This window comes from Halichoeres trimaculatus, unplaced genomic scaffold, assembly GCF_033239565.1.
Source record: "Halichoeres trimaculatus isolate MK-OKI-2021-1 unplaced genomic scaffold, fHalTri1.1 fHalTri1_scaffold_1, whole genome shotgun sequence".
NCBI classification, from domain to species: domain Eukaryota; kingdom Metazoa; phylum Chordata; class Actinopteri; order Labriformes; family Labridae; genus Halichoeres; species Halichoeres trimaculatus.
Genome location: NW_027437179.1, coordinates 42838506 through 42863745, shown reverse-complemented (window position 1 = coordinate 42863745; position 25240 = coordinate 42838506). Strand labels below are relative to the sequence as shown.

At 39.4% G+C, this 25240-nt stretch overlaps 1 protein-coding gene across 16 annotated transcripts in view; it reads right to left on the bottom strand.

Annotated features, from left to right (window-relative positions):
• The window catches only part of ptprt (protein tyrosine phosphatase receptor type T), a 486185-nt gene that overhangs the window by 45986 nt on the left and 414959 nt on the right, over window positions 1-25240 (bottom strand). For 11 of the 16 annotated variants that reach the window (XM_074668102.1, XM_074668111.1, XM_074668119.1 and 8 more), the window contains 3 exons: window positions 7736-7812; window positions 2778-2814; window positions 2080-2414 (listed from right to left, as the gene is read on the bottom strand). In XM_074668102.1, the coding sequence (XP_074524203.1) occupies window positions 2080-2414; window positions 2778-2814; window positions 7736-7812 (449 nt within the window). The remainder of the gene's footprint in view (window positions 1-2079; window positions 2415-2777; window positions 2815-7735; window positions 7813-25240) is intronic. The other 5 variants (XM_074668200.1, XM_074668208.1, XM_074668234.1 and 2 more) reach the window with 1 other exon arrangement.

The following is a 25240-nucleotide window of genomic DNA, read 5'->3' as shown; positions in this document are numbered from 1 at the left end:
TTAATTTGCTGTGTCTAGCAACCCAAACGATTTTTTGGACTGAAGCACAGAGGTTGGTACGCTTGTGCAGGTCGGGGCCTGAATGTTGGAAATGTTTGCTGTGAAATTTGACGTTTTCAGAAGTGTGTGAAAGTCTCAGGTGGGCACGCAGGGACCTGCAGGTTTTAGCACCTCCACACTGTCTGTTGAGTGTTGTCCAATAAAGATGAAACTATTTTCTTGAGGCGGATTTCAGTTAATTTGAAACCTGGTCGCTCTGATTTCTCACTCTCATCAGCAGGATTATCATTTCTTAGTTTAATAAAAAGTCTTTGTTTTGACTCTGTTTTTACAGCTTTCCTCTCAAACACTCAGCTGGGAATCCTATCGTCTCACGCTCTGCTGCTGCTCAGTTACCCTCATGCTCTCGTGTCTTCTCAGTCCTGTTTTTTGTTGTTAAACCCAGATTACCATCAGAGTCAATAAGTGATTGGGGATTCAAGTCGAGCTGTGTTGCTTGTTTGTTCCTGGCTGTTTAATGGGAGGCTTGAATGTGTAATTGGGACCCTTGTAATCAGGCGGCGGGGATTTGAGAGGAGAAAAGACGAGAGCAAGCCCAAACGATGTTCAACCATTGTTGTGATGCTGTTATCCAAGGCTGTGCACGGCGGCTGGGAAAGAGAGATGTGGGCACACACTTCACAATCAGGCTCCCATCCAAACCCTGATTTCATGAAACACTTTGTTTACGTTCGGCGCCTCGTCTCATCTGAATGTTTTCCACAGATTCTCTCACACGTGATTTATCCTCTATTGTCACTTTTGTCTAAGGGGATCACAAAGCGTTGGCAGAGCCGTGTACATCGGCCTCCAGCCTCACTTTAAGAGAAACACTACGCACAATAAGTTAGGGAGACTCAGCGGATTTTATACATACGGTGTTTGTTTCACGTCAGTGATTTTTAAGATAGGGAGGTAATTGTACTAGGGCAAAACATGTGTAATTTGCCTCTGCTCACCTTAAATGAATACATTCTGGAGTCACAAAATCTGTTCTGCCTTCACATTGAGAACTAAAATTAGTATAAAATTCTATAAATAGTTGAAATCTAGTGACTATTAAAAAAAAAGTGTTATTTTGGTATTTATGAAAATGTACATATAAGCCTTTTAAAAAATATATATATATATATTCATTTTTAATAATTTTGAAAAAGTAAAAAAAAAATGTAAAAATGAGAAAAAATAAATGAAAAAAAAGTTGTAAATTTTTTAAAATTGCAAGAAGTATATAAAAAATCCAAACTAGTTTTAAAAATGATTGCAAGAATTTGCAAAATTGCAAAACTTCAACAGCTCTTTTTTTTATTTCAAAACTTCAAAAATTTCACATAATTTTAAAATTTCAAAAAAAAAAATGCCAAACTGTTTTCCAATTTTTTTAGGTTTGTAAAAATGCCAAAATAAATTATAGATTTTATTTCTTAGTGGATTTTTTTTTAGCTGCCAGAGGCAAAACATTAGCAAACAGCAAAAAATGATGAGTTGAGTGATATTATCACTATATGTTTATTAAATTAAAAAATTTTGTGAAAACATTTTTTTCTTTTTCCAGATTAGATTCAGATTAAATTTCTTTTTTTAGGCTTTTGCACATTTTTTGAAGTTTAAAAATGTTTTGAATTTTTTTTAATTTTAAACATTCCTAATTTTTGAATATTTAGAATATTTTTTATTAAAAAATATTCTTTTAAATTTCAAACTCCAAATTTTTGAAAGATTTTTTTAATCAAATATTTTTTACAAACTTTTGTAAATACAAAAGGAGCACGAGACTTTGGTGCCAAGCTGTCATTGTGGGAAATAGTGGAAACAACCGCTATTGTCTGTCTTTGTCTAACTTGTTGGGGTAATAAATATCAAACCGATGAAAATGTATTTTATTTTTCTGATTCATTGAAAATAATATCAAAGGGAACTATTTCTCATGTCATTCAAATTCAGACCAAGCAGGAAAAGCACTTGTGTAGATAACGGCATCCCTGACTTCCTGTGAGTCATGTGTTTCATTACCATGTGTACGTGTTGTTCATTGCTTACCTTCTGAACGGTGAACGTCCGTATGACGTACTCAGCCAGCGGTTCAGTTTCTATCAGCGTCACCTTGATGTCTCCGTACACCTCGGTCTCATCCGGCCAGTAACGCACACACTTCACCTGGAGGAGGCAGCGAGTGAGCGTGTGTTTGAACCGTGTGGTTAGACGAGAATGAAAGCCGATAGCGCTCACACTCAGGTCGTAAACAGGAGCATGCTCAGTCTGAAGTAACAAACTCACCCTGCCCACCTCCACCAAGTTAGTCACCATGACGATGGAGGCCGAGTTCTCCTGCCACACCATCCTCCAGAAGTCCCTCACCGTCTCCTGCATGGGCCCTGGGACACACACACACGCACACACACACACGCAATCAGTTCCACGTCACAGGGAAGACAGATAAGGCAGGCCTACACACACTGAACACACACATGTGTACACAGAAACACACACATGAGCTCACACTCTATCAATCCCAGGTGCTGGTTCGGGGGTTTGAGGTAATGGGGTCTTAAATTTGTCAGGGGGATTTTATACGGCGCTTTAGATTTAGGAGGTTGTGGTAATAGCCTTCGAGACCGAGAGGACGACATTTACCAGGTGGCTGCTACACACACACGTACACACACACGTACACACACACACATGGGAGACACAGCCTTATCGGCACAGATACACACTCATTACGTCAGTTTAATTACCTTGTGTGGCGATGTAATGTCTGGGTCTGTGGTAGCCCTGTGAGACACAGAGAGAGCCAGCGTAAAAAACCTCGCCGACATTTCGTCTTCGCCGTCTTCCTCATAGTTACTTCCTGTTTCTTCTGAATTTTAACTTCTCCACCTCTCTGTCACTGTAACATGCTTTCAATTTGTTATTTTTCTTCACAGACGGCTAAAATATAGTTTCAGGGATCCTTTATCTTAGCAGTGGGGAGGCCTCTTTTCACATTTACAACCCCAAACTGATCAAATGTCAAATTTCACCATCAAGGGTGTTCGGCTCTCATTTGACAGTTATTAGAAATACTTCAAAGTTTTTCTCCAATTCATTTTTAAAACTTGGTGTTCTTCAGTAATCCAGTTTAATCCAGGACTCTGAGATCTGGTTAAATGGTTTTAAATGTTTGGAGACGAGAGACGAGTTGAGAAAGGAGGAAGGAGGAACTAAAACTGTAATCTCCTCACTCGGCTTCTCCACCATCACCCCTGTCCTCCAGAAACCAGGTCTTAACCCTGATGATCTCAATAACTCTGGTCTTGTATCAAATCTTGACACAGGCTGACGTGCAGTTCAACCACAGGAAGCACTGGATATAGAAGGAAATGCCTCCAAACAGCTGAACACTGCAGAAGCCAACAATAGCCATAGAGATAAAGTTTAAAAAACCTTGACATTTTTAATGTAGACGAGAAATCATCCATTGGTTCAATGTTTTGTCTGTAGAAAGGTGTAGATTTAGATTTTGAGGGGTGCAGCATCAGTTGGGGACCAAACAGAGTTTTTTGGAGTAAGTAATAGCACTGTGTAAATATAATAGATAAGAAAAAAAGAAAAACATAAAAAAACTATTTCCTTATTTCTATTTTAATTTGTTTTATTTATGATTATCATTTTTCAATCTTTTTTTCAGTTAAAATGTGTATATATTTCTTATTCTTCTCTGTACAAAGTTCTTTATAATAATAATAATAATAATAATAATAAATATAATAATAATAATAATAATAACAATTATTATTATCATTATTATCATTATTATTATAACTATCATTATTATTATTGTATTTTATTTTGTATTTTATTTTTATTTTTTTTCTTTATTTATTCATTTATTTATTTATTTTTTCCTGCTACTAAAGCTTTTTTTTAAATGTGTATATAATTCTTATCCTTCTCTGTACAAAGTTATTTTTATTATTACTATTATTATTATTATTATTATTATTATTATTATTATTATTATTATTATTTTTGTTTCTTTTTTTCTTTTCTTTTCTTTCTACTGAAGCCTTTTTGTAAATGTATATATATTTCTTTATTTTCCATGTACAAAGTTCTTTATTATTATTATGAATATTATGAATATTATGATTATTATTATTATTATTATTATTATTATTATTATTATTTATTTATTTATTTTTTTATTTTTTTATTTTTTATTTTTTTGTATTTTATGTTTAAATTTTATTTATTTATTTTTAAAATGTTTGAAGTTTTAAAACGATTGAAGCTTTTTTTTTATTTTTTTTTCAGTTTTTTGGTTTCAGAATAATTTTACAGTGAGAGTCTCGTTAAACTGGAGTCAAATTCCTTATATACTTGTTGAATAAAAGCTAATCTGAAAAGAAAAGAGGACCCAGCATTGATCCCAATGGTTCTCCATTAATTGACTCCCATGAAAAATTATTTTGCACCATCTGCAACTCTAGCCTGATGTTTGCTCCTTGGGCAATGATTAAACCAGTTACATGCACATGTGATGGTCTCTGTAGTAATCTGAAGCACTTGACTGTCCTCAAGTCTTTTGATAGGTCACTGAAGAGGGCAACATGTTTGGTTTTTAATGCTGAATTCACATCATAATAGTCCAGTTTTTATGTTATCAAAATCTGGACCCAAACGTCAATCATCCTCCCCTCGTTTCTTCTCTCCTTCCTCTTTCCTTTCCACTTCTCCTTATCCAATCATTATGACGGCCCATTTTCATTTCCGACCCCTTCCTCCATCATTTTGTCTCATTTCTGCTAACATCTGTCATCTCTGCGCCTGTTATTCTGCCGCTCTCGTCCATCATCTATTTCCCAATTCCAGTCTCTTCTTCTTTTTTAATTCCCTTCCTCTCTCCCTCTTCTGTTTTCCTCCACCCCATTCACCCATCCGTCAAACGTCTTTCCATCTCCTCTTTATTCTTTTTTTTATTCTTTAATTTGTCCCGTCTCCCCCTGCGGCCTCCCCGCTCCCCTCAGAAGCATAACTGAAGGTCGTTTTCTGAATAAACATCAAATTAAATAATAGAGGGGATCTTAATCTTCCCTCAGCAGGACGGATGAAAAGAGACGACTCTCCAACCAATAATTATCGCCCTCCTGTCCCCGCACATCCCTCCTCCTCCTCCTCCTCCTCCTCCTCCTCCTGAGACACGTAACCTTGTAATGATAGAAACATTTATCTCTTTCATATTGTCATTAAGCCCACGGTGTAAGCCTGCTCTTATCCTCGCTCATTGTTCCTGTTTTTCTGAAATCCTAATTCATTAGTAGTTTTATTAAAACAGCCGGCTGGGAGTGGAGTCTGATGAATGACTACAGACGCCCACGGGGCCGGAGGAGCAGGAGGAGGACACTGGAGTGAGGGTGGACAGGTGGATGGGTTAGGAAATGAAGGAGGTAAACAGTGTGAAGGTGAGGGACTGATGAAATTACAGGAGGAGTGAGGAAATGAGGGAAAGATAACCTGTATGGAGGGAGAATAATTATAAAAATCAATCCCAGCTCTCTGATTGTTCCCCCAGAGTTTAACGGGAGAGACTCTGTTTGTCCTCTGTGCGGTCTGAGTCTCGGTGACCAGGTACATCCACTCCTGCTGCTCCCCTTAAGAGATATTGCTGTGAGCTTTGATCCCGTGGGAGTCAGAGACAACTTCCTGTTTCATCATCACCAGGGGTCTGCAACCTTTAGTTTCATAGGAGACATTTTTCCTCAGCTCATTCAGGAGCCACAAAATCTACTTTAGCTTCACCATAAAGACTGTAAAGTGTGAAAAAATCTATACATAGCAAAGTAAGGAAGTCAATAAGTTATATACATAGCAAAGTAAGGAAGCCTATAATGCGAATTTTTTTTTTTTTTTTTAACTGATGATATTATACACGTGATATCTTAGTTTTTTATTCTAGACAAGTTTGCGAAAAATTAAAAATTTCTAAAATTTGCAAAAAAAAATATTTCAAAATTTTGCCATTTTTAAAATTTTATTTAAGGTTTTTTGATCAAATTTTTTTTAACATTTTAAAATTTTAAGTCATTTTGAAATCTAAAAAAAATGAAAAAAAATAAAAAAAATGTATACACATAATATCTTAGTTTTTATTCTACATAAGTTTGCAAAATTTGGCAAAATTTCACATTTCAGTTTTTTGTATCTTTTTAAAATTGGATTTTAATTTTTTTTTATCTAAATGTTTTTCTTATTTTTGAAAATTGAAAATATTTTGAACTATTAAAAAATGCAAAAATAATAAAATAAACTCAAAACAATTAAAACTTAAATGCTGTTAATTAGCAAAAAAAAAAAAAAAAAAAAAATCTGGATAAATTTCAAACAGTTTTGAAATTGCAAAATTTTCCAAACTCTAAATTTTTGGAAAAAAAATTATTAAATTTGCGAATTGTCATATTTCAAAATTTTTTGTAACTTTTTCAAATTTTATTTTTTAATTCTTCTATTCTAATGTTTTTCTAATTTTGAAATTGAAAACATTTTGAAAAATCAAAAAAAAGAAAAAAATAATAAAATAAACTTAAAAGCAATTAAAAACTTAAATGTCATAAATTTGCAAAAATTTTAAAATATATATTTGCATAAATTTCAAACAGTTTTGAAATATTTAAATTTTGCAAAACTTCCAAATACTTTGAAAGAATACTCAAAATTGATAACATCCATTGATAACATCGCTTAACTTTTGCTTAATTTTTGTTGTTTGCTAATGTCTTCCCACATATCAGTCATGTATATTAATCCAGCACGTTGTCAGTGAAATGAATCCATCCACACAGAATTAAAATCAGTATTTTCTTCCAGATTAGTCTTTTTGTAGATGTAGTTATCTTCCCAGGGCTGTAAAACTTGAGGTTAGCCACAGGTGCATGGAAAGTTGGTGGGCTGTTGATGTTGTAGGAGATGAAGTAGAGCGGTGGCAGGCTTTATTGACAGATGGGATGAAGATTTAGTTCAACTAAATGTTAACGCAGGATTTTATTTAGTGTCAGTGTCTTTAATCATCAATACCCTCTGGAAGAAAAATAACTATTCTTTGTTTCAATTATATTTTTTTCTTTCTTTTTTTGAGGTGTGCCTCAAGGGTCTGTTTCGGGCTCACTGCTTTTCACACTTTTGCGTAGCATGAGACTTTAGTTTCCAGCTGCTGTGATTCCCAGAAACCGACAGAAGGGAAGAGCCGGACCTGATTGGAGGATCTGATATCTGCTCCAGCCAACAAGGGTCATAATGAAGCCTGTACCTTTGAGTGGATGCAAAACATTCTTCAACAAACACTAAAGATGCTCCGTAAACATCTCAAGAGGTTCATGAGAACATGAGTCATACATAAATCAGAGCACACGACGTTCAGCAAGTATCAGGGCGAGCGTCATTAGTGTTTGTCTAAACAAAAGCTAAGAGGAGAGGCCGGAGGAATGAGTTACGTTAGAGCTGGACATAAAAACGAAATGCTCTTCAGCGTCATGTGTCACCATGCAGGGTTATATTCTCTAATGTTTGTTTTGTTTTATGTGCACAGACAGCTTCTTTCCATGTGTGTAGTTTTAGGTCATGTTTGGCTTTCAAAGGAGTCTGCACGTCTCTGAGAGGCTGTGAAGCTTTGCAAACGCGTGTCAGCGCTGTGCGTGTCTCTGCGTGTGTTCACACTTACGTCGATGTAGTTGGCGTTGATGTAGTCCGAGTGGGGGTCTCCGTCCAGCAGCTGCAGGCGGACTCTGGTGTGATCGTCTGTGGGGTCAAATGGCAGAAAAATACAACAGGCCTAAAGTTACATTTACCCACAGATCTTTGCAGCTAACTAAGGGGAGGGGGACAAACCGGGCCCAGAGTCTGGAGACCGTCAGAACCAGAGATTCTCGCTCTGACACAGAAACCTGTCCTGTTCTGGTCCAATGCATTTCAACTTTCCCAGCACAGAATGTCAGCTTTGTCTTTTACTCATTAAGACTGAAACTTTTCCTTACTTCAGAGCCTCAACTGAACCATGACACCTTTTCTAGGAGTGCTGTGGATCCACAAAGCTGACTCACTAACTCCACTTCAAACCACACAGGTGTCATCAGGGGTTGGTTCTGTACAGTTCAGTCCAGCTTGATGAAAATGATACCGGAAAAGTAGAGCAACACGCCAACAGAAACACAACACAGGCCGTGTTCACAGGGGATTATTTTTCACCTGTGATAATCTATAATAACAGCAGAGGACGTCTGTGTTTTTAATCCTGTTTGAATCGACCATGTCTGTAATTTGAAGAATAGGATTTCTGGGGTAAATCTAAGTCTGCTGATTATTTAACACAATTACAAATAACGATACAACAAAATGAAAACTAGTAAAAAATTCTTTAAGCTAGTTTCTGCAATTTCTTGAGGTTTGAATATGTTTGAAATTTTTTTACACTCTTTTTAGAATTATACTTATCAAAATTTTCAATATTTCTTAAGTATTTGAAGATTTTATTTATTCATTAACTTTTTTATGTTTCAATCTTTCTTAATTTTTGCATTTTTTTAAAAAAATCCATTTAATTTAGAAATTTTTCAATTTTTTTGTAAATAAAAATTCTTTTTGAAATTCTTGAAAACTTTGAAATTTCCCAATGTTAAATTTCTTTGCATTTTTTATTTAATAAATTAAATTTTTGCTAAAAAACATTTTTGTCGAAAAAGTTGAAATTTCATATATTTTTTTAATTTTGCATATTTCGTTGTCAATAATTTTTTTAAAGTTCAGACAATGTTTTAGAATGTTTTTTTTTAAACAATTCCAAATTTTTGACATGGTTTTTTTTTACATTTCTGTAAAAATAATATTAGAAATAATAATAATTGTTATTATCATTTACAAATACTTATTATTATTATTATTATTATTATTATTATTATTATTATTATTATTATTATTATTATTATTATTATTATTATTATTATCGTTATCTGCTGTACAATTTAATAAATGCAAAAAAAAATTTTTTGTTAAGATAAGGTTTCCCCAGATTTCACCTATGCATAGAATTTTATACACTCCATTGTCTTTATTGTGAAGTTAAAGTCCATTTTGTGGCTCGTGAATGGCTTTAATCCTGTTGAGCTGAGGGAAAACGGCTCCTATAAAAGTTTCAGACACCTGTCATAGAGCCTGTAAATCATCTGTAATAAAAGTAAAAATCCCAAATTTCGGTGGTTCTTGTTGAAACAGTTTGCAGGAAATGATTCACCTAAAATCTTAAAATATGCAGAGAGGTTTGTAAGAAGCTTCCCTCCGCTCAGCGATGACTTCCTGCCTGGAGCTGCAGCGTGTCTCCAAACCCAAACCTGCCCTTTCCTCCGTCCTATCTGAATGTCAATTATTTTGTTCTGCGCTCTAATAGCCGTCCATAGCATCAGGGCTCATGTGGGGCTGATTACGCCTAATGGCAGGGGTGATTTTGTTTAGTCGTAACGTGGCAACGGACGGTAATTGCAGATGAAGCAGGCGTGATTCAGTCTGATTATCTCTATTTTTCTCTCACTCTCATCTTTTCCCTCCTTTTCAGCCTCCTTACTCTCATTTCCTGAAACATGCGAGCACATTATGATGATCCGCGCCGCTACAATTAGGGATAATTTCTCTGTTTTTTAACATTTCTCTTAATTTAAGGAGGGAGGCTGACGTCAGCGGCGGAGAGGACGTGGGTGAGCTGAGGAGTAAAGACGATAAGATGAAGACAGAGGAGGAAGAGGAGCGGAGAGCTGGAGGAGAAAGTTGGGAGTAAACAAGGTGTGGGGTGGAAAAATAACAGAAGCTGCAGGAAACGCTCGGCGGGAGGAGGAAACGGGGCGAGAATAACAGAAAGGATCACCTGTGCTTCGCTTTGAAGTCACTGAAATGTTAATGCGCCGAATTCACTGGCTTACAGCAAGCGCACAGCAAGCTAGCTCCGGTTAGCCTGCCAGCTAGTCTGTTAGCTGCAGGGGACCGCTCAAAAATGAGACATCACCATTTCAGGTTTGAGCTTTTGAAGAATTTTACCCCCTGAACTTCACAGGCCGCTGCTTTAAAAGCTAATTGTGCCCTGAAAGAGCGCTTTAATGCAACATCCCGCCGTCAGGCTGCTAGCGTTTTGCTCAGAGCTGGAAAAGTTGGAGAGTTGATTCTTTTCCATCAAAAGGGTTGACGTTTGGGCTCGGGTGGAAGCTAATCCGGCTGGAAACAGAAAGCCGTTACGTGAGCACATCCTCTGCGTGGTCCGTGACTCAGCCCTTCAATCTCAGTCCATTTCCTCTGTGTTTGCAGCGGGGGCTTCGGGGGCAATCATTTTGTCAAGCAGGCATTAGCACGAGTTTGTTTTCAGTGAAGTCTTAGAGTAGATGTGTGAATTTTTATTCATGCTTTGCACACAGAAAAAAAAAGCTTTGTGTTGTGTAAAAAGGATCAGACACAGAGAAGCTTTTTTCAGACCTGAATTTAAAGAAAGACGATCTGTTAGAGGACTTTTTAGTTCACTGCAGCTCTGATGGAGACCTTGAGATACAGAGATGAGGTTCGACAAAGGGTCAGGACCAGATCCAGATTGTATTAATGATGATGTCCTTGTCAAACTTTTAAAATCTGCACAGTAAAAGCTTTAAAGCTGGCTTCAAGTGACACCTTATTTCCCCAAACTGTGCCTAAAAATGTGATTTACTCCATGATGAAATACCGAAGCAGGAGGGGAACATCAGTGTGTCAGTGTCCGTGTCTGCCTCAAACCCCCTCCTCTGCCTGGATGTGGATGTTTTGGTTGTTTCTGGGTGGAGAGTCAGCGTGGTTACATCAGCTTATTACAGTGCACCTCGTGACTTTGCGTGTTGATTAGCAAGTGAAAGAAGCTAATCAGAGCAGCTATGATAGCGTACGTAGCATGGAGGAAGAAAAACAACCAAAGTGAAAGTAAACTCCAAACAGATGAAGCTTTTTCCTAAACGAGGGTGAAGCTTGGCTCAACTTTCACTGGATGAAGAGCAAAGCGCATCAAATACCCGTGGTTTGCTTGCACTAACATGCTAAGTCAGGTGCACGGCTCTCACGTCTCTCCCATGTAGAAACGCAATTCTACAGGTGGTTTCTGGGCTAGTTAGTGTGTTCACGTAGTCACAGTCTGAGGCTGTGAGTGTGGGCTGCTGCTGGCACTGAGCCAAGGAGGAGGAGCCCAGTTTGAATGTTGTGTTCACTGACACGTAACCAAAACTCCTGCAGACCCTTCCTTTAAAGCTCTCTAAACCACTTTATTCAAACAGCAAAAATTCTGTTTTTGTCTCAGTATGGCACGCATTTAACGCTGTTTCCACTGACTAATCCCGGAATAGGTATCATGGCATCATGCTATTATGTAGCTGATGTGGCTATCAGCATCAAGCTTACACGCCACCTACCGAGAAGGACATGTTTGGCTATGGAAACCTAAACAGGATTAGGCTTTACCGAACCAAACCGTACTGATCCAAACTGGACCACTCGGTGGAAACAGGGCTTTTCTTCCCAAAGCTTAGGTCACCAGGTATTTTGGATTGATTCTGTGGACACAAATAGGGATGTACCGATACCATTTGCCAGGTTCCAGGTATTAGTAGCCTACCATATCGTTTCAAAGGTAAATACACCACAGCAGGACTTAAAGGCCCCAGACTGATCAAACTGTTCCAGGAAACTGAAGCAGAAAACCTCTGGCCCAGGGATCCTGAGCAGGATCTCAGCAAACGTGGGACAGAGGGAGGAGCTTTGTGTATTAGGACCAAACCGACTTGGTAAACCAGAGCCTCCATGGCTGCGTTGTGTGTAAACTTTCTCATCACTAATATCACCAACGTGTCATTAATGCAGAGCAGCTGCACACGGCGCAGCCTGAATGATGATGGTCGCTGCGTTAGCGTTTCACCTTGAGGAGAGTTATTGGTACAGACTCTATCAGAGTCATTTCCAGCTCTGGCTGAGCGGCGACAATGATGACAGCATGACTCCACTCTGCTGCTACAAGATACTGTCATCAGCTATCAGCTCACACACACACACACACACACACACACACACACACACACACACACACACACACACACACACACACACACACACACACACACACACACACACACACACACACACACACACACTCTGCATGCAAAAACAAACTCAGCAGGGGGCGGTCTGTCAGCCTTCTGCTTCCTCACTTTCCCTCTTTCCTCATCACCTGCTTTTCTTTGTCTCATCTTCCTCCCCCTGCTCCTCACCCTCCTCTGTTTATGCCTCCTCCATTTACCTCCTGCTCCTCCTCCTCCTCCTCTCCTGCTCCACGCCGTCTCGCTGCCTCAGACAGCGGTAATTACGCAGGCCGAGTGTCGGGCTGTCAGAACAGGAGAGCCACAGATTTGGGGGAGGAGGGGAGGAAGGGCCCTCTTCACTCCTCTCTGCCCAGGGAGGGGAGCTCCTAATTGGGCAAAGATGGCAGGAGGTACTGGCTCGCCAGCACTGCGGATCTGGACACAGGCCACAGGTTTGAGGAGCAGACAGCGAGCGTGCAGGAACCAGACGTAGAAAGGTTTCTTTTTATTATGGTAGACGTGCAGGAAGTGAGACGTCAGTAACTTTAAAGAGGAGCTTCACTCCTCTTCCTTTAACACAAAACCTCCAGCAACTTCAATCAAACACTGCAGAAATATTTAAGAAGCATTTATTTTGTTTTAACTCTGATTTAAAGTATCAATCCTGGATGTTCAGACTGAGCATGTGCAGATTTTCTAACCTCTATGAGTTAATATGTTGGAGATATCACTGAATCAGACTGTGCACCAATGGTTTCTCTCAAAGCGATAAACTGCAGTCTCCTCTCTCCTCTCTCCTCTCTCCTCTCTCCTCTCTCCTCCACGGCACAGATCGTACTTTTTAAGCCGCCATATTGAAGGACGGCCGAAAGCGACAACCGTGTTCAGAGGAGAGACTGATCGAGGAGGAAACAGGAGAGCAGACAGACACGCCCCTGTATGGGATGTCAGTCTCTGATTGGACGCTGCAGCGGCTCAGAGTTCTCTGAAACTTAATATCAGCTGAGTTTAACAAGAGCGAAAAAGACAGAGCTGAAAACAGACACTGAGGTTCAGTGTTTGGCAAATAACTTTTAAAAGGTAATCAGTTTTAGTTACTCATTATTTTCTTAAAACAGTAACTAAATAAGTTACTGAATTACTCCTTCATAAATGTAATTAGTTACTAGGGAAAATAAATATTGCACTTTTTTTTTTCTTTTTTTTGAAAAACCTTTAACTTTGCTAAAATTTTGTGCAAATTTTGTGCAGGTTTTGCTCTGAGACAGGGGTCTGCAACTTTTACTTTCATAGGAACCATTTTTCCTCAGCTCACCTGGATTAAAGTCATTCAGGAGCCACAAAATCTACTTTATCTTCACAATAAAGACAAAAAGTGAATAAAATATGAAATAAAAAATAATAACATAGTAAAAATATTGTCAAAAATTATCTAAGCCAAAAGTTTTGTGTTTTTAAAATTGTATGTGATCTTTTTTTTATCATTTATTTTTTATACTTTGATCATTTGCAAAAATTGATTAGAAAAATGAAATATAAATTCAAAAAATGTGAAATTTATAAAATTTCAGTAAATTGCATTTTTTTGCAAAAAATCTGAAACTTTTAAATATACAGATTTTTTCAGAAAAAACAGAAATAATGTGCATAAAAAAAATCCAAATTTGCAATAAAAAAAGAATTTCAAAAAATTTTCAAAAATTTGCAGAATGTTATTTTCTAAATTTGTGATATGTTTTGAAATTTGCAAAATCTTTAAAAAGTTAGATTTTTTTCTAAATTTCGAGAAAAAAAAAATCAGACTAAAATTTTTCAAAAAAGTTAAATTAAACTTTTAAAATTCTTAAAAAAAAATTAATGCTTTATTGACAGATATGACGCATACCAAGTTCAACAAAATTATAAACACTACTTTATCTACTGCTGATCAATAATATTCTCTGCAAGAAAAGTAAAAACATTTTTTTTGATTAATTTTTTCAAATCTAATTGGAGCTGCTGCAGAGGTGTCAAAGAGCCACATGAGGCCCCAGAACCACAGGTTGAACACCCTTGGTTTGGGACATAATGTCCATGTCTGTTTTTGCCTTTTCCATCTCTGACGCTGAAGTGGTGTCTGTCAATAACCCCGCCCTCTGACTGACCTCAAGACAGCCAATCAGAGGGAAGGGGTTTGTGAAGCAGGGAGCCTTAAAGAGACAGCAGCTGGAGCACAGGCTGAAATAAGAGTTTTCTAAATCAGCTGTGAGAGAAAAATAGTGGTGTTTTTTTAGCTGTTAATCATGTAAAGGTAATACGGAGGCACCAGAGGGACAAAATAAAGGCTAAATAATCCTGTTTTTACAGAATATCAAACATATTTGTTGGTAAAATCTAGTTAGAAGATCCAGAAAAGCTGCAGTTTGACCAAACTCCACCTGAAAGCTCATGGTTAATGAAACAGCGACGCCTTCACTGAGCGACGAGGAGCCTGAACTAAAACACTGACGCCCGTTTCTGCTCTGAATCCTAAAAACCTGAAAGTGCTCGGTGCTTTCAGGACGAATCAGCGTCCTCTGTCTCTGCGTCCCCGCTCAGAGAGGTCTGCTCCAGGTGAGAGCACGGCCTCAGATCTGGACCCGGGTACAGAACCGGCCTTGTTATCTGCACTCAGCCTCATGTTGGCATCTGCAGCGCTGGAGCATCAACAGAGCCGTGAGGAGCTGTGATGTCCAAGGGCAGGGGGTCATAGAGCCATTACTCATTAATGAGCTCCCCTCCTCTGCTGAGCCTCCCCCACCTCCTGCCTCCCCGTCCTCCTCCTCTCCTCTCTGATCCCAGCCTTCATTTCTCCCTGCGCCTCGCCATCACCTCTGCAGCCGCTCAGAAAGTTTTGTCCGGAGAACTTATTGACTTGAAGAGGTTCAGAAAAGGCCAGGTGAAGCAGAGAGGAGCCGTCATTTAGAGACATCAGAGCAGGTTGGTGGTGTTCGACACAAATACAACAACAAGAGGAGGAGGAGGAGGAGGAGGAGGAGGAGGAGGAGCTGAATGACTGCTGTCCCCATGCTGCAGCTCTTCAAAACCTGAGGTCAGGATCTCATTTCCCTCCAAATCTGTCAGATAAACATATGGAAACAAAAACCAGAGAACCAAATAGAGCCGTCTCTGCTCAGAGTGATCAGGATGGATGGCATGGACCAAACCTCAAACGTCCTGCAGAACAAGGTGTCTGAAGTGTCGCAGAGCTTAAAGCCAGAAAAAGAAGAATACGATGCTCCAATCTGCCCATTAGCTTTCCAACTATTATGCATGCAAGGGTACTGGAGAAGGTGCATGCTGGGAAATTTCAGCACACGGCTGTAATGAGAGATAACACATCTCTCTCTATGGTTCTGCTTTACATCCTGGATGATGATGATGATGATGATGATGATGATGATGGTTTGAGGATCTTCAGCCTGCAGGGATCTCTTACTTTCAAAGCTCAAGAGAGAAAAAAAGACCATAATACTTTTACACTGCAAAAAAAATAAATCTTATCAAGTGTTTTTCTCTTATTTTCAGCAGAAAATGTCTTTTTAGACTCAACCTGAGCCACAATTATCTGACCAGTCCAGAAAAAAGTCTGATTTCATGTTATTTAAAGACAAAATGAGGCCTGAAACATTTACAAAGCTGGGATCCTTTTCGGTCAAACTGCAGGTTATTAACAGAGATGCTTTTAAAAAAAAATAGATAAAAAACACTCAGATCATCATTATTATAATATTTTTAAGTATTTAGAAAAAGTGATCTGTGCAGTTTTGTTGCGCAGGTAGTTTGTGTCGTACCAACTTTGAAGTACCCTTTAGTTTTAACAAATATTGGTCTGCAAATTGTGCACGTTTTGCATCAAATAGAAGTGTGTAATTATCTGTTATTTTGACTTGAAAGATGCTTCTTTCAGCAATGTGTTAACTTCTGTTTGGGAGCAGGACCACACCTTCAACCATCAAACTCCACATTATCAACCCTCCTTCATCAACTCTGTGTTTGCTCCATCGTCCATCCTGAGTCTCCTTCCTCCTGCTCTCAGCACACATGCATCTCTCACATCATGCAAACTCCTGTTTTTCCTCTGAAAACACAACTGCAAAGTGTAACATGTGATTCCTGTGGTGCAGATCTGCTTCAAAAGCTTGATGATTTAGATCTTTGGGCTGCAAGATTCTCCAAAACTGCATGTACCACGTGTTGACCCTACAGAGAGCTGCTCCCTGATTTCACTGATTGACTCCTGTTGGTGTTTTCTCTGGCTGAGTGCCTGCAAATAAAACAGGAATAAATCAAAAACCTCCTGGGAGCAGCCAGGTACCTGTCGCCCAACGCTCAGGCTACGTCTCCGTCCTCGCTCTGCAGAACGTGACGCACAGAAAACGCACGTTTGATGACGCCAGAGGGAGGAAACAGAAGTTTCTGATTCAAAATGAGAAGTTCACTGGTTAATGTTGTATTTTTGTGCTGTATATACACCCTCTTTCCTCTTTACTTCATGCCTCTCATGTGCACACACACACACACACACACACACACACACACACGTCTCTCTTTAACATCAGCGCTCGGCCGTAAACAGACAGAACTCTGGGAGACGCCAACAACAGATGGAGCTTAAGAAGGAAAAAAAACGCTCACAGTAGCGAGTTGAAACTGCTGAACAAGATGTTTTCCTCCTCCATCCTCTCCTTCCTCTCATCTCTCCCTCCTCCTCCTCTCCGCGCCTCCTCCCGCTCTCCTCGCCTCCTCTTTCAGCCGCCACTAAGCAGGGATTGTGTCTGTCACAGATATACTTAATCAGTTAACTCCCCACGGAGCTCAGCTCACTCACGGCACACACTCCGCTGTCAGCGCGGCTCAAGGCATCAGGGAGTTTAATAGCATGTGTGATTGAGCCTAAGTGTGTGTGTGTGTGTGTGTGTGTGTGTGTGTGTGTGTGTGTGTGTGTTAAACTTTCTCCACTTTCCGTTTGCTCCTGTGTTCTCAAACATCTTCAGGGTGTGTGTTCAAAGGTTTGCGTGTGTGTCGTCAAAGTATCCCTGAATGCTCGTGTGATGTGTGTGTTCCAGCGTCAGCACACGCAGCGAGCATGTGTGTGTGTGTGTGTGTGTGTGCATGTGCATGTGTGTGTGTGTGTGTGTTGGAGGGTATTACAGTGTGTAATAGACTATTAAGACCAGAGCTCCCTGCAGCTGATGTGTCAAACAACTCAGACTGTTGTCGAGCTTCACACACACTCGTACACACAAACACACAAACACACACACACCTCAAGATGCTGTTTCCAGCTGTTTGAAGGCTGTGTGTGTGGAGGGGGAGGGGGGAGCAGGCCACACACACTTTTAAGATACACACTTTAAAGACACACACTGTAAAGACACACGGCAGAGCTGGATCAGAGGATCTGAGCAGCGGGCCGTCGTCAGGCTGCAGAGACGTGCAGATGTTGGCGTCCATCGTCAGAAAATTAGACCAGAATCAAAAACTGTCAGATCCGTCCAAACTGATTTTCTGACCCGTCTCTTCCTGAAGCACAAAAACACATTAAAATCACTCCTGATCAAAACGGTAAGACCACATGAGAAATTGTACAAATTTGCATTTTGCTGTGTTTGATCTCAAAGCTGCTGTGAGGAGGTTTTAAATGGACTACCTCGCCACCTTGTGGCCCGGAGTCTCATAGCACTGTCATAATGACTTTTAGCAAGGTGTGTGTTTCTATATTTTGTTATCCTGATTATCATAAATTTTCTCACTGAACTTAAAAAATGATACTAGTCTATCTTCATTATTCCTCCTGTTAACAGGAAAAAAATAAAATAAAAAATTAGATTTAAAAAATAAAAAAGACCGTTAGTGAGTCGTGTGTTTGTTTTGGAATTAAATGATCAGATCGAAACAAACTTTCTTTGTTCAAGTCAACTTTTTACTGGAGGTAAGGTTTTTATCAGTACAGTTATGTAGCACTACAGTTTGAATCGTGATGTTAAACAAATGTTGTAGCAGCCGACTACATGTAGTGCTATCGGCAGCCCGGTGCTCTGATGTATCCGTAGGCTAACGTGACAACAAGCTAACACTGTCAGTTTGTAGGTAGTTTAGTATCTGTCTGTATTTAAGGGTGTTATAGGGGTGGGGCTCAGGTTGTGAAAACAAATGCTCATAAGTGTGTTCTGTAACATTTACACGACAACGTTTCATCTGAAAATGCTAAAACCAATGAAAAAATATCTGTGTTTACATGGAAACACTGAGACCTCGTAGGGTGATCATTAGAATAAGGCATGGCAAGTTTATTTATAAAGCACATTTCAGCAAGGCTACTCAAAGTGCTTTACAGGCAGAACTAATAAAAAAAATAAATAAATAAATAAAAAGCAAATTTAAAAAATAAGATACAATAAAACAAAACGAGATTAAAAGAAAAAAAGTTAAAATAGATTTTAAGACAGGAGTCAGCAATTTTTTTTTCTTTTTAACGAAAGGTGATTAAAATAAATGTTTAAAATGCTTTGATAAAAGGCGGCTGTAAAAAGGTGAGTCTACCTGGAACTTTGGTTTTATTCTATAATGCTGCACTTATTTTTTTAAATCTACAAAGGTTTTAACTTTAAGAGTGTTAAAACAAGAGAGAATGTGATAAAATGTTAATACCTGACTGAGAAAAGTGTATAAAGTGTGTGGTGATGGGGTTTTACAGCCTTAAAACATCATAATAGTTGTAAAAAATAAAGCTGACTTTCCTGGATTTCACCTCTTGTTGGTTATTTTCAGAACGTAAGGGATAAACCAGAGACCACTGTACCAGTTTCACTAAACTTAAAAGCAGTTGATACATCAGCTTACTGCGCTCTCATTGGTTGGTGTCAGACTGACGTGGTCGCTGTCCGCGGTGCTGAACTGCTTGTTGTTTGGCTAAATGTCTGTTTTTCTGGCTCCAAAATGACAAAGCCACGTGGTAAAAATGTCGTCATGCTCGTGGTAACGCGGTCATATCCTCCACTCCGGCCTGACACTGATTTTTCTGCTCGTGCTGATCTCCTCTCCTCCTGGATATCTGAGAGTCTTTCAGCAGAGAGGAATCTGTATTCACACTCTGCTTTTCGAGCTTATGACCTGAGTTTGTGCAGAAACCTGAAACCAAACAGCAGCAGCAGCAGCCGTCTGATGACTGACTGTACACACGCGTTAGAGCCGGAGTTTAAGGAAAGGTCAGAAAGTGTTTGAGAGGATAAAAAAACAAAGTTAAGATGTGTCTTCATCTGACGTCTGACAGCTCAGCGTCTCTCTTTAATCTGGTTAATTCATCAACAATCAATTATCTCACACAGCTCTTCATTAACCGTCATCAACCAATATCCAAGCATCAGCCCCCTGCAGCTTCACAGGACGCGTAATCACCTCGTCTTTACTCTGATTAAAACACAATCACGGTGAGAAACGTGGTGTCATCACCGGCTCTGTAACGTCTGATCTTTCTGAGACAAACCTCTGGATTCTGCTCGTTTCATTTTCATTATTAAAGCGACTTTATCGCCCCCCCACAGCCTGTGAAGAGGAGCAGTGATTAGCAGCAATCACCACCAACAGTATCAGTAACACGGCCTCATTATGACCATTATCTGAGCCGCACCCACTGAGAGCGGCGACGCACACCTCATCAACGACCAGGAAACGTAATCAGGGATCACAGGAGGATCCTCTTCTTCCTCTGAGACGCCATTTCTGTTTGTTGAAACCAGTCAGTGTGCTACGAGTGAACCAGTCAGAAACCAGGATGTAAACATGTAGATATCTGCTGCAAAGATCAGCTTTGTGAATGGCTGTGCATGCGGTTTCTTCTGTTTCTGTACACAGCCTCTAGTGGACACTCCAGGAACTGCAGTCTTACTGCATCAGCCTCATTTTCTTGCAGCCAGAGGTGGTAGCTTAAGGAGAGACCAACCTACACGCGTGGGGGAGAACATACGACCACTACTTTGAAAGGAAACAGTGCTGACTCCTACAGCATCGACTCAAGGCGTGTTTCGTCAAACTAGAGCTGATGCCAGGAAGGACGAGGAGTTGACAAGGAGGGAGTAAATTAGAGCCCCAAACGGCGATAAGTGGGCCCTCCACTGAAAATGACTTTCTGGTTCATGGCGAAATATCAGAGTTTGAGGCGCCGCCATAGACATACTCTTTAACTACAGGACATGACCTAATCATTGATGGTTAATGAAGACCTGAAAGACATTTCTGAGCAGAACTGACAAGAAAATGTTAAAAAAGGGAGGAGATTTCAATCACAAAGTAAAAGATATGACTTCCTGTTGACAGTAGGGGGCGCAGCAAAAATCACTTTATTCAGTCTTTTAGTGAAAGTTGTGGGTCTTTGTCTTTCCTCCCAGCCCACAAAATGTGATATTTAATGACCAAACCTGTTCTTAGTAGAGCTTGTGAATGAAAAATCCTGACCTAAAACCAGCTGTTTGGATTTGGGGGATTTGCTGACGTCAGCGATTCCCTTTTTTCACCATCAGGAGCAAGTCTGACCTGATTGGTCCACCCCGAACCCCCTCCCCGTCCATCACTGCTCTGTTTTTGGCTGTAAACAGCCACATAGCTCCATGCACAAGCTTCCCATCTCTGAAGAAGACAGACTAAGTGTCTAGAGTTCATTTATCAGGAAATGTTCCAGCTACACTCAGTAAAACTGTGCATGTGTGTGCTAGTCACTTCACGGCCGACTGCTTTTCCAACTTTGGACAGTCCAACAGAGGGCTAGCCAATAGACTGGTCCTGAATCCAGGCGCATTACCAACCATCCTCCAACAAACCTGGGACCCTGGAAATGTGAGTATTTTAAATGCTGTGTGCTGTGGAGCAGATGGAAGAGATTCCTCAGTGTCCCCCCTGTCTCTGTGTTAGCTTCAGGATGCTAACTTTAGCTGCAGTTAGCCTGTTGTTTTAGCCTGTAATGTTATGGTAAACGAGCTTCTCTGTTTTCTAAACATTGTGCACTCGGAGCTCGTGGCGCCGCTCTCAGTGACGTGGAAGAGCGGGGCGGTATCAGCGGTGGCTCATTTACATATGAAGGCCACGCCCACTAAATCAGAGCGTTCTGAACAGAGGGGCTATGAGAGCCTGGAAACAATGCTGCTGTGCTTGATTTATTGGCTTGTTGGACCAAAACATGTTACTACCATTTCATGAAGACATCAATGATCCAGATTAAACTGAGGAAAGGAGCAGGAGATGGGAACTTTAAGCTATTACGTTTTACAACTTTGGCGGCCATTTGTGGCCACGCCTGTTAAGTTAGAAACAATCCTTTAATAACTGTTAATCATCAAATAAGCGATGAAGTGTTTTTTTTTAAGTCTTTTTTTCCCCTTTTTTCTCTTTTTCCCTTTTTTTCTTTTTTTCCCTTTTTTTTCTTTTTTTCCCTTTTTTTCTTTTTTCCCTTTTTTTCTTTTTTCCCTTTTTTTCTTTTTTTCCCTTTTTTCCTGTGAAAAAAATCTTTACATGACGATAATTTGTTCTTTCAGTGAAGATAAAATCGTCTTATTGCAGATCTGCAGGTGGTTTAATTCAAGCAACCAGGCTCCACGGCTGTGATGTGAACAAACCTCACTGTACCTCAGTGTGTGTGTGTGTGTGTGTGTGTGTGTGTGTGTGTGTGTGTGTGTGTGTGTGTGTGTGTCTGACAGCTTGGGGGATGCTAATATTTGTTGTGGTTCTTTGGTCAAACACTTCAGAGGAGTTGTTGGCGCTCTGACTTCAGAGCAGCTCGGTGGAGACGTGTCGAGAATCAGCGCCAGAGAGGATAAGAGGAGAGGGTGGGAGCCGGCTAACACACACACACACACACACACACACACACACACACACACACACACACACACACACACACACACACACACACACACACACACACACACACACACACACACACACACACACACTCTCACAGGCACTCAGAGAGGTGGACACACACGGTTCTGCTTGTTTTCAAAACCTCCTCTGCTGCTTTGTTTGTTTCACGGACAAACACGAACACACTCAGACAAACAAGATGCCCTCAGCCCTCATCCTCTTCTTCCTCTCTCTCTCTCTCACACACACACACACACACACACACACCTATACTCACACACACATCTGAGCTGCTGTAATGAGAAGCAACACGACGTAAGAGGAGATAGTGACAGTACCAGCGATGCTCGGAGGTTTAACGTCCACTGATTCGCTTTCAGTCATGATTATGATTCCTCAGACTGAGCGTGGAGCCTGTCACAGATCTTTGAGCGTCATAAAACACTTTAAATCAAATATTTTCACTCCTCTGACCGACCTGAGTTTGGTCTTTTTTATGAACTGATCTTCAGACTTTGCAGCGAGCTGAAAATCCTGTTTCTTTGCACCAAATTTCTGCAGAAATCTTCTCTCACAACCTGACGTTACCCTGGCTCTTTGACCCTTTGACCCTGCATGAATGAACCAGAAATGTTCGTCGTAAACCTCTGAGGAAAAGTCATTTAAACGCCGTCCGAGCAGAACTCTGTCTGATATAAGTTGGAAAGACAGAAGTTAGTTTTTGCAGCCTATAAGTTTTTGTGTTCTCAATCATCTCCTCTTGGGGAGAACAAATTGCTGCAATCTCTGCTGGAGCATGCAGCAGTAAAGTGGCTTTATCTATATTTGGGACGGCACATTGTTTTTGGCAGCGGCTGAAGCGAATCAGAATCCTCCAGAGCTAAATGACTGGAAGACATTAAAAACGATGGACTGCTTATCTGAGAGAAATATTTTCTGATGGATGGAGAGCCGCGCAGACTTTAATGTGCAGAATCCGCAGGGGACAGAAAATAGAAGCAGCGTGAAGAGATCGATGAGCGGATCGATGATTGTTAGAGCGGAGCAGGACAGACAGACAGACAGACTGTTTGTGAGCGTTATATTAAATAAACACCTCAGCGTCTTCAGACTTTCTGTCCGTGCAGCACGAGCGGAGAAAAACTGAGCCGAGCCGTGTTCAGAGGGAGAGCGGCGGGCGCCATCGATTGTCTGCGTTACATCTTTGCTCAGTTAAAACCAAGAAAAGGTCGTTCTGAGGTGGAAGATATGAGTTTGACGGCTGGAGCTCAGGTTTTTAAAGCTGGAGTACGTCTCGTTTCAGTCAAACTACTTTTTTTTTTCATTTAACTGATGAAAGTAAAGACTATGAATGGAGGCTGAACTGCCTTAAATCTGCAGGTGAAGGATAAAAATGGGCCGAATTCTGACCCCCTCGAGCCCCCGTAGTATCTTCTATCTCAACGGTCTTCAACCTGCGGCTCTAGGGCCTCATGCGGCCCTTTGACTCCTTCGCAGTGGCTCCTGGTAGCTTTAAAAAAACATAATTAAATTACATAATTTTTGTTTTTGTATTTAGATTTAGAAAAATGATGAGGTGATAAATATAATAGAGAATTGATATCAAATTCAAGTTTTATGTTATTTTTTTTTAAATTTATCATTTGTTTTTCAAAAACTATAATTTTGGACATTTCATAATTCTCCGTTTTTTTTTTTGTTTTGTTTTTTTTTTGTTTTTTTTTACAATATTTTCTTGGATTTCATTTTGTAGATATAAAATATTAAATAAAAAAAAAAAAAATGTGAATTTTTTTTCAAAATTATAACTGAAATGTTTACATTTTTTTACATTTCATTTTCTTAAATTAATAGCAAATACATCAAATGTATTTTTTATTTGAATTTTTTTACAACATTTTTTAAAAACTTGATTTTTACAGTTTTTAATTCTTTGCATTTTTTTTCTTTTTTTCTTTTTTGAAATTTTTTAATATTGCATTTACTTAAAATTTTTGCAATTTTTTTTTTAAACTAAAAACTTCAGTTTTTTCATTGTTTTTTATTTATTTTTTTGTGAAATATTTGCAAATTTAATGAAAATAAAAACTAAAAAATCACATGTACAGTTTGATAAATTCAAAAAACTTTTTGTTTGGATTTATTCAGTAACTATTTCCTAGATTTTAACTAGGTTTAGAATTGTATACACTTTAAAGTTCTATACACTTTATACACTTTATAAAGTGTATAGTGTTTTATACACTTTAAATCTACTTCTAAGTAGATTTTGCAGCTCCAGAATGATTTAAATCAAAGTGAGCTGAGGCAAAATAGTTTTTATGAAAGAAAAGGTTGCTGACCCCTGGTCTATCTGAAACACTTTGTTCCAGTTGCTGGGAGAATCTGAGTGGAGCTGGGTGACAAAAATAATAATTATTTTTTTCTTTCCAGAGTCTAATCACTTCTTGACTCTACCTCCAGACATATTTTACAATCCCTGAAAAAAATGATCAAGAACGTCAGCTGTCAATCATTGTTCAACTGGAGTAAGACCTCTTTTTTAACATCGTATAACTAATGAAAACAAACTTTTCAGAACAAAGAGGACTTGGATACAAGACAGCCAAATGATATCTTCAAATCCCCACAACAATCAGACGTGAGAAACATTTCTACCAGGTGGATTAATTTTTTAAAGTTTGACCACAGCCCATCTGGAATGACTGGGGAGATGGATTTTTTAACCTATACTGCAGCCAGCCACCAGGGGGAGCAGTTTTTGTGGAGACCTCACTTCAAGCTGAGCAAGATGACATCCATTTTTTTACAGTCAACACCGGTTACTCTGCGACAGTCCAAACTCGATAGAAGTTGTTTGTTGTACGGTATCGTTTCTAAAAACTGACCAATGAACAACCGTAGATTTTGATTTTTTTGAGGGGGAGAAACAGCTTCCAACACTTCTCAATGCAAACTCAGCCAAATGTAATCACCGTTGTTTCATTTGAGATGAGAAAGAGAAGTTTGACCGAGAGAACACAAACTTTACTTTTTCAAAAACTTTTCAGTGGTTTTGTTTCCAAACCGAAGACAAACTACCCACAAAATCTGACACAAATACCTGATGTCCTTTAAAAGCTACACAGGAAAACTCCAAAACTCCTCCTCTTCCTCACCTTAGCTCACCTTGACAGCACACACACACACTCAGTCATACACAAACACAAATATCCCCTCTCTGC